The 15,223-nt window shown below is 43.6% G+C and overlaps 2 protein-coding genes across 2 annotated transcripts; both read left to right on the top strand.

The window, feature by feature from the left end:
- Nucleotides 1–317: 317 nt before the first annotated feature.
- On the top strand, nucleotides 318–2,213 carry LOC311045950 (protein mono-ADP-ribosyltransferase PARP8-like; the record flags this gene model as incomplete). Its single annotated transcript, XM_084058022.1, has 1 exon — nucleotides 318–2,213. The coding sequence occupies one exon, from the start codon at nucleotides 318–320 to the stop codon at nucleotides 2,211–2,213; it is 1,896 nt and encodes a 631-aa protein (XP_083914148.1).
- Nucleotides 2,214–8,761: 6,548 nt separating this feature from the next.
- LOC311045949 (protein mono-ADP-ribosyltransferase PARP8-like) lies at nucleotides 8,762–10,684 on the top strand (the record flags this gene model as incomplete). Its single annotated transcript, XM_084058021.1, has 1 exon — nucleotides 8,762–10,684. One exon carries the CDS (start codon nucleotides 8,762–8,764, stop codon nucleotides 10,682–10,684), a length of 1,923 nt encoding a protein of 640 aa, XP_083914147.1.
- Nucleotides 10,685–15,223: the final 4,539 nt, after the last annotated feature.

The raw sequence follows: 15,223 nt of genomic DNA, 5'->3' as shown, positions 1-15,223 counted from the left end.
CCAGGGGGTCGGCCTACAGGAGGCTTTGTCGGTCGGTCGGTCGGTCGGTCTGTCCCTCTTTCCTCTGCACACACATCATGCGAAGTCCGGCCATATATGGGATGCTTGTGTGTCTGACGTCACACTACGTCAGCATATACTGTATATAAGCAAGTGAAATAGATAGTCACGGCGCTTTGCTTTCAGTCCTTGGTGAAAAGCCCTGTGAAGGAATATACATTGAGGTCCTGTGTCTGCCCCACAATATAAGGTTTTGATAAGACAAAGGAAGAAAGAAAACGAGTCCATTCCAGCAGGGTTTTTGTTATTTTGTGAGGATGTGTTCAAGGCAAGAGAGAATCCAAAAAGACGTCGATGTTGCTATTCAACAGTGCAAGGCGGACAAGGAGAGCCTTTTCTCCGATTTCGGATACGCCGACTCAATCTTCAGGTTTACGGTCACCCAGGGCTCCAAAGGGATTTCCTATTTCGTGAACGTCTCAGAAGATTATCCGGACAACACCTGTGTGTCGAACACGGACAATGCTGATGATGTTTTACTCACGAGTGATCCGGTTCCTGTTATTCTCCATCGAATTGCAGCAGAGCTGAAGAATGACACGAGAGAGACGTACCAGTGCAATAATGTACCGGGAGATTCTGATGGGGATAATGACTCTGGCGAAGATCGTCCTGAGGAACATTCTGACGATGAGGTCTACAGAAATCCGCAGCTGGAGGCTGACCTCCAGGCGGTGAGGGATTTGAAGTATCCAGTATTTATCAATGAATATGTCGATGAGGTGGACATTGATCTGCATGTTGACGTTGGTTTCCTAGACGAGGAAACTGCATTGGCGTGGGGCGTGATCCGTCGGGAGCCTGTAACAATACGGATTAGCTGCTCACTGACGCAATACCTGCATGGGACAGTCCCGAGGGTTGATGTTTACCAAGGATCAAAACTTAAAGACAGGTTTGGTCTGGGACCTCAGCTGAAAAAGATCATGCAGACGTTTGTCACCGAACAGTGGGAGCAAGAGCACAAAGGGGAGGCTCCATGGCTCGCCACCTCTACCAGTGTCAAATGCAACTTCAAACCCTCGTACGATCCTGTCAAATCCGTGCCGACCAATAACAGAGGTTTTCTTGTCCAGGTAATAGAGTACGCAGAGCAGAGGATTCCTCTTTTGAACGAATTCTGCGTGATCTGTGACGAACCTCATGTGTTCCTAAACGGACCCATGCTCAGGCCCTATGTGTGTGAGGGGGAGCTGTGCATCTTTGCCTTCCAAACCCTGGGGTTGATGAATAAAGTAGCCGATGTAATCTCAACTGGAGCTCTGGTAGTGGATCTGTTGTTGTCCATGGCTCGGGCTGCACTGGATTCAAACCGGAGAGATGTCATTTTTGACCCGTATCCTTCTGTGGTCGATCCGGAAGATCCACTGCGACTGGCTTTAGACCCAACGAAAAAGGACTATCCACGAGTGCTGAACGCCATTGACAACCTTCCACCTATTGCAGAATTGCTAGAGACCCCTCACGCAGAGATGAAGGAGAAAATGGACAAGGTTGACAAGTTGTCTCTCCCAGTGCTACAATGGGTGATATCCAGTAACAGGTCATACATTTCCAAACTGCCAGCAGACAAACAACTGGATTTCATGCACACACCACATCAGTTCCTACTGCTTTGCAGTTCCCCTGCCAAAGAGAACGCCTTTAGAGAGGCCAGAAAAATCCACGGCAGCACCTTTGTTTTCCATGGATCAAACATTGAGAACTGGCACTCTATTCTGAGGAGAGGCCTGGTCATTGCATCCAACACCAAATTCCAGCTGCATGGCAACTCTGAAGGGAATGGGATATATCTTAGCCCCTCGTCAAACATACCCTTTTCTTTCTCAGGGATCGGCGCTTATGGTATGCAACAAACTGATAAGACGCACGCAACTACAGCACAGACGACAGGGAAAAAAGGACTGCATTTCTTGCGTAGTCGTAATCTGAAGTGCATTGCCGTGTGCGAAGTGATCACTTCTCCTGCCGTGCATAAGCATTTTGGAGACATTTGGGTCTGTTCAAACGCCGAGCATGTCTGCACCAGGTTCTTCTGCATTTATGAGGACGGGAAGGGGAAAGACCCGATGATCCACACGCAAACTACCCCTGGCATCTACGGTAAGATCCGTAATGTGCTCACCAGTAGACACCTGGCGACCAAAGAATGAATGTTGTCCTCATGCCATACCGCTGTCTCTTGCCCCCTTCACCAAATCAGGCTCGGAAACCAAAACGGCTGAGTTAGGTCAGTGGTTCTCAACCTGTGGGATTTTGCGGGGCGTCCCCAGATGACAGTAAAGTGATAATTTAAGGACTTTTAATACCTAAATAAAAGTGGAAAATATTGCATCAAAAGTAATCAACAAACTATACTATAAAAACTGGTGAAACATTGGCCACATCGTCAATTAATGTAAGACACTGGCAAATATTTTGAACATAGCTGAACTACAATAGCTGAACCCAACGCCCCGTGACGCGAGACGTTTGGAGCTTGTATATCGGCTATTTTCACAATATTTATCTATGGAACCATGTCAAACTAAATGTAATGCCTCAATTCCTACAAATTCCAAGTGCTTGTCAGGGTCCCCAGTTCAAATATGATTATTTTGGGGGGTTGAAAACCTGAAAAGATGGAGAACCACTGAGTTAGTTGCTAAGTAATTGTGTAGCCTACCTTCAGACTAATAGGAGCATGTAAATGAAAGAGAATGCAGGTGAAAGAGAAAGTGCAGTAGCATTGCATTCCATCCTACCTGGCTTATAAAAAAGACGTTAAGACTGCATATTGTTTCGGAGAGAGGGAAGGAGGAAGAGGAGGAAGAAAGCTAACGAGTTCATTCCAGAAGGGGTTTTGTTTAATTTTGTGAGGATGTGGTCAAGGCAAGAGAGAATAAGAGAGAATCAAAAAACATCCCCCTGAGTACTATGACCGTCTGAGCAGCCATCAGCTGGGTGAAGCTGAAACTGAATTCCCCTGCAGGATCAATAATAAGGTCTAGATGTGTATCTAAATGGACTGCATGACCAGATAAAAAAAAGCTAAATGAAAAATGTCAATGCAGGAAGTTACAGTTCTGCATTAACCACTTAATGGAATACTCTATCCTCCTATCAGTTACTCACCCTGTTTAGCCTTTAACCCCATGAACCCTAACACCCTTATTCCGGCCATTCATAATAGGCGAACATCATCAGCATTTTTTTCAGCTTTCAACATTTGGTGTATGCTGTAAAGGGAAAGAAACAAGGACCAATAAGTATAAAGTTTGGACCCCGGTAAACTAAGCAGGCATGACCATAAAACATTTGATTCTGTGTCAAAACATTTTAAAACCGAAAATGGGTAATTTTTCGGTGGGTAAAAAGGGTATTTAATAATAATAATAATAATTCATTTTATTTGTAACTCACTTTATATTTGAACCAAATCTCAAAGTGCAACATTGATTGAATTATTTAAAAATAATTACAAATAATAATAATAAAAACAATGAAATGAATAAAATTCAGATCATTTGTCATACACAGCTAAGAAAACGTTTTAAAAGTTTAAAAAACGAACATATTTATTAAGTATTGTAAAATATAATTAAATATTTAAATATGTTTTGACACAGAATTAAATGTTTTCTGTTTTTTCCTGGACGGCTTGGTTCCAGGCTTAAAATAATTTATATAAATATTTTCGTAAATCTAACGGGAAAATGAATGGCCTTTCTATCTGTGGCACCACAAAATGGCCGCCACAGCAGTTCCCAAGTTGCATCGTTAGCGAGTAGGCCAGTGCCTGACGGGGACCTGTATACAGTAGTTATTTTAAAAGATAAAAAAACATTTTCAGAAATGTTCAAAAAATAAAAGAAATGTCCATACATTTTCAAAGATTAAATAGCCAATCTACAAGCTCAGAACACATCACATTTTAAGCTTGTAAGTTGGCTATATGAGGAAATGTCATATGTCCAAAACTTTTTCAAATTAAAAAACGGCAAAAGTAGCAGAAAGTAGATTTGACGCGCGTTGATTTAAGAAAAAATATAAAAAGTCAAAATACAGAGATAAGAGGTTTCTGCTCGACAGCAACAATATATTCGTGTATGTTTGGGTCCTGGGAAGACACCGCATTTATCTTTTGGGTCTTGGGCTGAAAGGTTTGGGAATCCCCGGCCGCCCTAGTTAACAACTGCATCTGTAGTTACGTTTTCTGCTAGTCTTAATGAAAAGACCAAACCCAAGTTCAGTTTGGTGGGGTTGGATTATTATGTTTATTCATTTTAGTTTTTGTCTAGAGAAGAAAATGAAAGGGACAAGGACAGAAACCTACAAAGATCTCCATATATGGGTATAAAAGGGACACAAACAGACAGACGGATAGAGATATCTCCATTTATTGGGCACTAGAGTTTCGGGGGGCTACGCCCCCCTCAACCCCAGCCGCGCACGGGGCCCAGTGGGCCGCGTGTATATTGGGGTACTGAAATTGCTGGAGTAAAACTGTGGAAAAGTGTGAAAAAAAAAATGTGAAAAAAATATATTTTTGATGTTTGAGGGGGACCCCCGCGGACCCCCTGCTGGTCTACGGACCCCCTGTGGAGTGTTGGGACGCGCGGGGACCCCCCTGGAACATGGCGGTTAAATTGCTGGAGTAAAACTGTGGAAAAGTAAAAAAAAAAAATAATAATTGAAAAAAATATATTTTTGATGTTTGAGGGGGACCCCCGCGGACCCCCTGCTGGTCTACGGACCCCCTGTGGAGTGTTGGGACGCGCGGGGACCCCCCTGGAACATGGCGGAGCCCTTTGGTGTTTTTTTTTTTTTCATGAAGGTGGTTGCTTGTTTCTGGCGCTTGTTTTTAGAGGACCTGGCAACCTGAACTTGGCAACCCGAGTTGTTTGTTTTTGTGTTTGGGATGAACATGGCACGTGAAGGACGGACATAGTGTGATCGAGACATGAGTGAAGTGAAAGTAACGGCCTGGGTGGAACAAAGGAGGTATGTAAGAAGGGGGGGGGGGGTTGAAGCAAAGGAGCTGCGTGTGTGTTGGTGTGGAGGAGATGGGCAGAGTGCAATGGCAGCGCAAGCCAGCGCATGCTGGCGGTGGCGTTACACCAGAAATGGTGCCTGGAGAAAATGGTGACCCAAAAAAGTTTTTGGAAAAAAAGGAAAAAGCCCCCGCACCGGCTGCCTGCTGTTGTGGTGATGAGGTCGTGCGCACGGTAAACGGTACGAAGCTGCCTCCCCTTCCGTTTTGTCCGACATTTGGTGAGTAGAATTAATTATGTTGCGCGGTGGAAAAGGTGTAGTGATCAGTGAGATGTCCCCTACGCGAGGCGTAAATTCAGTGCGGGCGCCGTGGCGAGTCAGTTGGCGACATGTGGTCTGGCGGTGCGTTGTTTATTCGATAACAGAGCTGTGGGGTGTCGCACCCAGGGTGCGGAAGTTGCTCGCCATTTATATAGTTAGATAAAAGTCACAGACAGACAGACAGACAGACAGGTGCAAAGGAAACTCTGACAATGGGTACGATGGTTATTGCATAACTGGAGGGAGGCACGGTCCGACCCTCTGACCAATCAACCTGATTGCCGTGTGTATTGCCGAGGACCCGATGAAGTGCGATCGATGAAGTCGGCGGTTGTCCAGAAGCGCCAATCCAACCGACATGCATATATACAGTATGGGCATATATGGGGATCCGTGTGTGTGTGCGTGCGCGTGTGGCCGTGCGCGTGCATATGTATCTATCTATCTATCTATCTATCTATCTATCTATCTATCTATCTATCTATCTATCTATCTATCTATCTATGTATCTATCTATCTATCTCACAGGTAAATTAGCATTCCAGGGAAATTGGAAGGGGAGCGCTTGTTTTTAGGCGCGGGGCTGTGAGGCGGGGCTTTGATGCGAGGCCGATGACGACAACATGGATATACATACATACCGCCCTCAGTGGCGCACTTCGATAATCATCCACTACCACTGGGAGTCTGAGTTTGACTCCCGCTTGGGACATTACTTTTTCAAACAACCGCGGATTATTTTTTTTTTTCGCCGATAAAGTATAGTTTTGGACCATGACGGAGGCGCGCCGACTCAGCAGACCTTGAGGCCGAGAAGTCGCGCCCGAGCGCCTCCAGGCACGAGCGCCCGCGACGACCGGCCGATGGTCTGCTAGTTGACTAAGCGCCGTCCGAGTTATATACCGATAGGCACAGAATCGTAAATGATGTTGTGGGGACTGCGTTTGCCCCGTCTATGGTTTGCCCCAACTGCCACTCGCTGCACTAACATAGCCCGCCAGCCCCGCCCCCTCAGGCTCGCCCCCTTGTGCTTCAACTGCATGGAATAAGGCTGTTCGCGGGTGTGTGTGTGTGTGTGTGTGTGTGCTCGTTTGTGCACGTGTGCATGCGTGCGTGTGTGGTGTGGGACTCATGTCTGGCTTGCATTGCCCTCTAGCGTTGGTTATACAGAATTGCCTGGGGGGCGGTGAAAACAAGCGCTTCTTTTCCAATTTACCTGGAATGCCAATTTACCTGTAACATATATACACACACACACACACACACACACACACACACACACACACACACACACACACACACACATATCAGATCTCAATATTAGTAGATCCGTGAACAAAGCATGGAATATCTGTGTCAGCCGACCGACTGATGTCAGTAGTACTATGACATCATATTGATGTCATCAAGGATCTCCATATATGGACAGAGACAGATACAGAGATCTCCATATATGGGCATAAAGGGTACAGAGGCATGCAGCCAGATAGATAAAGAGATCTCCATATACGGCCATAAAAGGGGCACAGAGAGATGGGTACAATGGGTACTCCGACAACGGGTTCCACGGGTGTGGCACATTCAGAGGGGCTGCATTGTTCCCAATGGGCATTGTTCCCCAACGGGTGTAAACTAGGCCGATGCCCTTTGGGAATGCATGCCCCTCTGGTTATGCAATACCTGTTTACCCGTTCCGTCCGTCCGTCCGTCTATCTGTGTCCCTTTTATGCCCATATATGGAGATCTCTCTGTCTGTCTCTGTACCTTGTATGCCCATATATGGGCATTAAAGAATGATCATAGCAATATGAGGTCGTAGTACATGATACCGGCTCACCGCCGATCCATAGTCTTCACACCAGGCACCGCACCCAGAGTTTACAGAAACATAATGTTGCCTGACTGTGCAGCCCACAGTAACTACAAGTGGTGGAAAGTACATTTACTTAAGTACTGTACTTAAAGGACGACTTCACCACTTTTCAACATGTCTTCATATAATAGGTCCTCACTAATGCTCATGATAAAATGATACCATTTTTTTCTACTTGGTCTGTGTCTCAGAGGAGGGCTGTACAGTTCAGAAACCCGTCTACCAGTGACATCATCGATGGGGAATCCAAGCTAATAGAAACTGCAGGCTTTGTATTCCTGGGAAGTTGCAATGCAATAATAGATCCCATTGTTCTCGCCTTAATAAAAAAATTGTAATCTTTTTGGAAAAAAAAATCCTGTCTAACGATGATGTCACTGGTAGACGGGTTTCTGGACTGTCCACAGCCCTCCTATGAGACACAAACCAAGTAGGAAATCATGAGCATTTGTGAGGACCTTTTATATGAAGACATGTTGAAAAGTGGTGAAGTCGTCCTTTTAAGTACAATTTTGAGATATTTGTGCTTTACTTCCAATTTTAAATACTTTTACTTCTACTCCACTACATCTCAGAGGCAAATATTGTACTTTCACTCCACTACAATTATTTGAAAACCGTAGTTACTAGATATACATTATTACATTTTAAAACTGAAAACCACTTGAAGTATCTCCCAGACCGTCATATATGCTAAAATTGATATACATAGGGTTTTACAGTCATTTCATTCAGAATAACAGCATCCGAAGTGATTGACTTGGAACTTAACCAGCAACTGTTTCTCTGAATTGAAGTGCTTTCTTCAATAAGACACATTCCTCCAAACATCTCAGGATTAGATAGACAATGGACAAAGTTAAACACTCAACAGCTGTGATGAAATCTGATGTTCGTAGCAGCAAGTTACTGTAGGCCACAAACGTATCTAATCATTAGATTTGAACACAGAGCTATTTTCCTTTAAAGTATAAACATCCTGGTAAAGATGTTTACAGTAGTTAAGATAAAACAGGTTCTCAGTGATTAGGTCTTGGGATCCGTTTGATCAAAGAGGAAGCCTCTCTAGATAGAAAACAGTCTGATTGAAGAGATTATGTTGTGCCTTAAAATTCTTGTTTGTTAACTGTATATTTATATAAATGTATGCATTTTTACACTCTCACGAATTATTAAAGAAATATTCCATTTTAGGTTATAGTTTGGCCACAGGAACATAAATTGTATTGTCAGAAGTTATCTTCATGCAAATGTGTGTGATAAGCCTAGCAAGACTCGCTGTGCGCTCGGCTGGAGCGGATCAGCTCCTGATTGGCTGAGATAAGGAGGAGGAGGGACTGTGAAGCTAGCGTGTGTCTTGAATTTACTCCATATATGGACATATGGTTGACTCATCGTGACATCCTCGGGAATGACAAGACACCCACGTCACGAGTATTTATAAGATGGTTATTTAGTTTTGCTTCCAGTCCTCTGTGAAAACAGCGTTCAATGAACCACTAAACATTTATTATTATTTTATTTAACGCAAGGATGTGTTCAAGGCGAGAGAGAATACAAAAAGACGTTGATGTTGTTATTCAACGGTGCAAGGCGGAAAACGAGAGCCTTTTCACCAATTTCAGATACTCCGACACCACCTTCACATTCACGTTCTCTCAGGGCTCCAAGGGGATTTCTTATTCCGTGAACGTCTCTGATGATTACCCAGACAACACCTATGTGTCCAACTCGGAAAATGCTGACGACGTTTTAATCACAAGTGATCCGATTCCTGTCATTTTCCATCGAATTGCAGCAGAGATGAGGCTGAACAACGACGCGGGAGAGACAAATCAGTACCGTAATGCACCAGAGGAACATTCTGATGGGGATAATGACTCTTACTCTGAAGATTCTGAGGGAGAGAGTGATTATGGAAGTCAGGAGAACATTACTGATGAGATCCTCAAACATCCGCAGCTGGAGGCAGACCTGCAAGCAGTGAGGGATTTGAAAGGATCCCACGCAGCATCTCTCAGGGAATACAGTGGATTTGATGAGGTGGACATTGACCTGTTCGTTGACGTCCGTTTCCTAGACGAGGAAACTGCATTGGCGTGGGGCGTGATCCGTCTGGAGCCTGTAACAATACGGCTTAACTGCTCACTGACGCAATACCTGAATGGGGCAGTCCCGAAGGTTGATGTTTACCAAGTATCAAAACTTAAAGACAGGTTTGGTCTGGGACATCAGCTGAAAAAGATCATGCAGACGTTTGTCACCGAGCAGTGGGAGCAAGAGAGCAGCGAAGGGAAGGCCCCATGCCTCACAGCTCCAACAGCGCCAAGCAAGTTCAACTTCGACCCCAAGTCCAATCCTGTGCCAACCAGAAACAGAGGTTTTCTTGTCCAAGCAATAGAGTACGCAGAGCAGAGGATTCCGGTTCTGAATGAATCCTGCGTGATCTGTGACAAACCTCATGTGTTCATAAACGGACCAATGCTCAGGCCCTATGTGTGTGAGGGGGAGCTGTGCGTCTTTGCCTTCCAAACCCTAGGGGTGATGAATAAAGTAACTGATGTGATCGCAACTGGAGCTCAGGTCGTGGATCTGTTGGTGTCCATGGCTCGGGCTGCACTGGCATCACACAGGAAAGAAGTCATTTTTGACCCATATCCCTCTGTGGTCGATCCGGAAGATCCACAGAAACTGGCTATTGACCCGAAGAACAAGGACTATCAACGAGTGACAAAATCCCTTGAAAGCCTTCCACGTATCGAAGAATTGACCCAGACTCCTCACTCAGAGATGAAGGAAAAAATGGACAAGGTTGACAAGTTGTCTCTCCCAGTGCTACAATGGGTGATATCCAGTAACAGGTCATACATCGCCAAACTTCCAGCAAACAAACAACTGGAGGTAATGCACACGCCACATCAGTTCCTATTGCTTAGCAGTTCGCCCGCAAAAGAAACCATCTTCAGAGCTGCCAAACAAGAATTTGGCAGCACCTTTGCTTTCCATGGATCACACATCGAGAACTGGCACTCTATTCTGAGGAACGGACTGGTTGTGGCTTCCAACACCAAACTTCAGGTGAATGGTGCCGCCTATGGGGCTGGGATATATATCAGCCCCTTGTCAACCATATCCTTTAACTACTCAGGGATTTACAATAATAGGCAAGAAAAAGCTACTTCGAAGGACGAAGGTACAGCACAGACGAATGGGAAAAGGTTCTTGCGTAGTAGTAATCTGAAGTGCATTGCCTTATGTGAGGTGGTCACTTCTCCTGACTTGCACAAGCATGGAGATATTTGGGTGGCTCCCAACGCTGACCATGTCTGTACCAGGTTTTTCTTCGTCTACGAAGATGGGCAGGGGGGTGACCCGAAAATCAACACTCAAAACTCTGGCACCTACCAGATGATCCATAAAATCGTCACTAGTCGACACTTGACGACCAAGTCATGATCGTGTCCTCGTGCCATACCGCTGCCTCCTTCACCACACCCGCCCTGAGACAAGCTGGATTTTTGAGCCGGTAATTATTTAGAAAAGCATTGAAACGCATTGAAAAATCAACTAAACACTTATGGTTTCTGAAATACGGTGCGGAAAGCCGCTTCAATTTTCAAAACATATGACCCTCCCCCACCTTCCCCCAGAAAAAAAAATCGAAATAAAGGAATTTGTGGTAAGAAACCTTTTTTTTCTCCTATGTTCATATATAACATGGAAATACATACCGTCTGAAGTTAGTGGCATGCTTAAAATCTTAGAACTTTGCTTGTAGTTAAGGGGTATTATCAAACAAGATAATTTGTGTTTAAGAAAAGGCACAACCTGATCTTGTACTAAGAGTACTTTCTGTACACTGAAAGGTTGTGTTATACTCTTTTTTTCTCCTCTGTGTCTAGTATGTATACACAGTGAGGTCAGAATCTTGATTTAAGTCCTAGAGTTAAAATTTCTGAAAGTTTCAGAGTTACAAACCTGGAAGTGGCCATTTCATTCCTAACTAACAATCATTTTGCTCAGGTTACCCCCTGTAACCCCTTCAAGGATCCTTGGGGTCCCCAGACCCCACTTTTAGAACCACTGCCCTAAGTTGCTGATTTCAAATAAAAACAAATAAAATTATTTTTTTACATGATGTGATTGATGTGATTATTATTAGAACTGCAAATGGTTTACAAATATGCCTGTTCATTACTGTAGTGTAGTTAATGGTATGTTACTTGTCCACTCAAACAAAATTGTCAAGTATTGTTATTAGTATGACACTTTTGTATTTGTTTTAATGTCATGGTGGTCATAAAATAGATGTTCTATGGATTATCTTAGCTGTTTATTGCTTTATGTTTTAAAACTTTTGTTTTTTTTAAATACAAAATAAGACAAGGTATAATAACTGTGTGACTGTCCTGTGGATCTTGAACATCATGTGGCTAGTCTATGATCTCTTAAATACTTGAATACTGTACACAAGTACAATTTTGAGGTATTTGTTCTTTACTTGAGTATTTCCAATTTCTTGTCCCATTCCTAAGCCAATAATTTGATGACTGGTGGCGGCTCCGGTAAGAGACTCAAAGTGTCAACTTTGAGTCTCCTACCGGAGACATGAGCATCTTTCCGCCGGTCATCAAATTATTGGCTCGGGAATGCGACAAAAACAAAAAAATCTTGTTTAATTCTGGACTTTTATTTGTAACAGAGTATTTCTATATTGCAGTATTGATACTTTTACTTAAGTTAAGAATTTTAGTACTTTTTCCACCACTAGCTCTCAGTCATCTATGACTGTCACTACTATTGTCAGTCATCTCTGTCACCATCCCTGCCAGTGTCCTGTGTGCATCTATGTGTGGGCGTAGGCTAGGTTCCTGGCTTTCCACATTGGCGCACCTGTCTCTGGGCATCTCGTCTCACTCACCTGACGGCCATCTTCCCATCAACCTCCACAGTATAAAAGCCCAGGTCTTCTCACCTCGTGCTGCTAGGTCGTTTTCACAGTCTCCGTGCGGTAATGCTTCTGGCCAGTTATTCCTAGTATTTATGAGTGCATTCCTGCTCTACTGTGTTCCTGTTTTTGCTCCCAGTGTTTTTTTGTTTTTTTTTGACTCACTCCTGTCTATACCTTATTAGTCAGAAGTGTAAAACAGCACATGGTACAGTCACACATTAAGGCTAAAAGGATAACACAAAAAAGTCCTTGGGACTTGTTTCCATTGTGGTCCTATGTATTCAATTAATCTGACATAACCATAGACAAACCCAATACGCCCATATATAGGCATGTCACTAAGTCACTATGACTCAGACATAACCCAAAACAAACCTGATACAGTATGCCCATATACTGTATAGGCATATATGGGAGATCCGGTTGTCCAGAGCCACAGATCCGACTGCATAAATGGGCATGGGCATTTATACTAATGACATCAGGGATCTCCATATATGGGCATAAAATGGAGATGGACGGACTGAAATATCCATATACGCAGGGGTGCGCATAACTTTTTTCAACGGGGGGGGGGAGGGGGGGGGATGATGCTCGAGAAAAAAATTCAATGTTGTAGCGCCCTGCTTCTAAATTCCCTTTCACGTTCACGGCATATTTTGCACCATCACGGTGCGTTAATCATCGGTGACGAGTGCATTTAACACAGCTGCTGCATGCAGCGTGCTGCGAGTCGCAGCGTGTCTGTGTCAGGATGCGAGGCAACACTCACACAACACTCGCATGCGTCCTCTCCCCCTGCGCCTAATGGCTGTACATGGGGCCGACGCGTGCTTTAGCGTGATTGTGTGAGTGTGGCTTCAGGAAGTAAATTCCTAGCCTTGATCTCCAGGCTTTTATTTTTTATTTTTGCTAAACAATAAAAGATTGGAAATTCCTGTCCCAGCTGTTGGTACGCAAAAGCGCCTCACGTCGTCTGATGTGCCGCGCATTATTTATTTTGGGTGCGCATGCGCACCAGTTATGTGCACCCCTGCATATATGGGCATAAGAGACACAGGTAGACAGACACATACAGAGATCTCCATACATGGGCGCAAAAGGGACACAGACAGACGGGTACGACGGGTACTCTGACAAAGTCCCCAACATTATGACTTCGGATTGGCGGTGCGACGTAGGTGTGAGGGACACGTAGCGGCCCGAACTCTAGTAAAGAAATTGGGCCTCTGATTTACTTCATTCACTTGTTAATGATACTAATGAAGGCTCTGTTCCATTCTGGTCAAACAGAGTCAATGTGGTCCAGGGACCCTCATGGCTCCTTGAGGAGGTTCAAATGGTCCCTTACGGGTGTGTAACTCTGAGAGTGTACAAATGGAACCAAATGGACCCATAATGGTCCATTTGGTTCCATTTGTACACTCTCAGAGTTATGGGGGTCCTTGAAATTAAAACAGTTTGAGAACCACTGTGCTCCACTAAATGGGACAGAGCCTTCATTAGTATCATTGGCAACACCTGTGAAGGAAGCAAGGAAGAGGTCCTTGCTTGTAGGTATGTAGATGGGAGTGTGCTCTCTGCCTTCCTGTAGTCCACGTCGGCTCTGTGGTCTTGTCGATGTTGAGAGTTGGGTTGCTCTGGCATCACTGTTCTCCACCTCTCTCCTATGTAGGCTGTCTGATCGTCGTCCATTATCACTGGAAACTTGTATTGCAATATTGGTATCGGTATTAATTGATTTGACCATGTCATTTAATAAGGTTATTAGATATCAGCCAAAGTTTTGTGCATTCCTAATATACATATATGTATGTAGAGAAAAATTATAAAAATAAGTCGAATCATCATGACATCGCTACAACCAAACATGTATATCCGGGTTAGAACATCGGCAGCGTCGCATTGGAGCAGTATTATTCAGTAACCTTATTTCTGGAAGAACAGGACACTTACCATATTGTTATTGACTATTAGAAATACATTATTTTGTTATAAATATCCACAGGTTGAGAAACTAGACATAGCTAATGTTCTGGACACTTTATGTTATATTGTGAAAATGTCCATAGACATTCCCTGGAAATACTTGTTTGTTTACAAACATTCCAACGTTCTGATCTGGTTGGTCTATAGAACCCGCGCACACTCATGATTGTCTCTGTCGGGTGGAAACCTCATATGTCCAAAACTGGAGTCAAATTCAAAAATAGCAAAAATAGCAGATCGACAAGCTCAAAACGAGCTTGTCGATCTGCTATTTTTGATCGACAAGCTCAAAACATGCTATTTTGGATACTTTTGTGCGACGCTGTAGTGTGATCAAGTAGAGCATTCATTTACGCAAAAACACGCAAAAAGTAAAAATATGGAGATAAGAGCCCAGGCTCAAAACGACGTTCATGCGAGTGCACAGAATTCTATTATTTTTCTCTATGATCGTTTTTCAACCCAGCACCCCTAAAAAGTGATTATTTCATTAACGTTTGCATACATGCATGTACATATTGTTGTACATTTTCTGCACTCGACGGCTCAGATGGTTCTGTTGCTGACTTTAGAAAGAGGATTGATTGATTGATTGATTGATTGATTGATTGATTGATTGATTGAATACTTTATTAGTCAGAAATGTAAACAGCACGTGGTACAGTAAGATATTAAGGTAAGATACTAAAATTATATTAAAAAAAAAAGTCCTATGGGGACTTGTTTCCATTGTGGTCCTATGTATTCAATTAATCAACATGGCATAAATAATTTACACAATAATGCATGTCATCAACAAATACGAACACTATATGTACAAAGGAGAAAAAGGAAAAACGGCGGCAGTGAATGACACCTCCTTTCTATGGGAATTTACATTTACCTCCCCTTGTGCCTTGTGGTCTCCTGATAGATGTTTTTCCAGGCCAATTTTGAAAGAATAATAGGAAGGAACTCCATGTTCTCTGTCCTAGATTCTTTCAAAGTCATTGAGTTGGTGATCAACATGTTTCTTAACCGGTATGTGTTGCAGGATTGTTGTTTCCACATGACAT

Source organism: Gymnoscopelus microlampas (genome assembly GCF_963454915.1).
Source record: "Gymnoscopelus microlampas genome assembly, chromosome: 5".
NCBI lineage: Eukaryota > Metazoa > Chordata > Actinopteri > Myctophiformes > Myctophidae > Gymnoscopelus > Gymnoscopelus microlampas.
The sequence above is the reverse complement of the archived record's forward strand: the minus strand, read 5'-3'. Positions and strand labels throughout refer to the sequence as shown.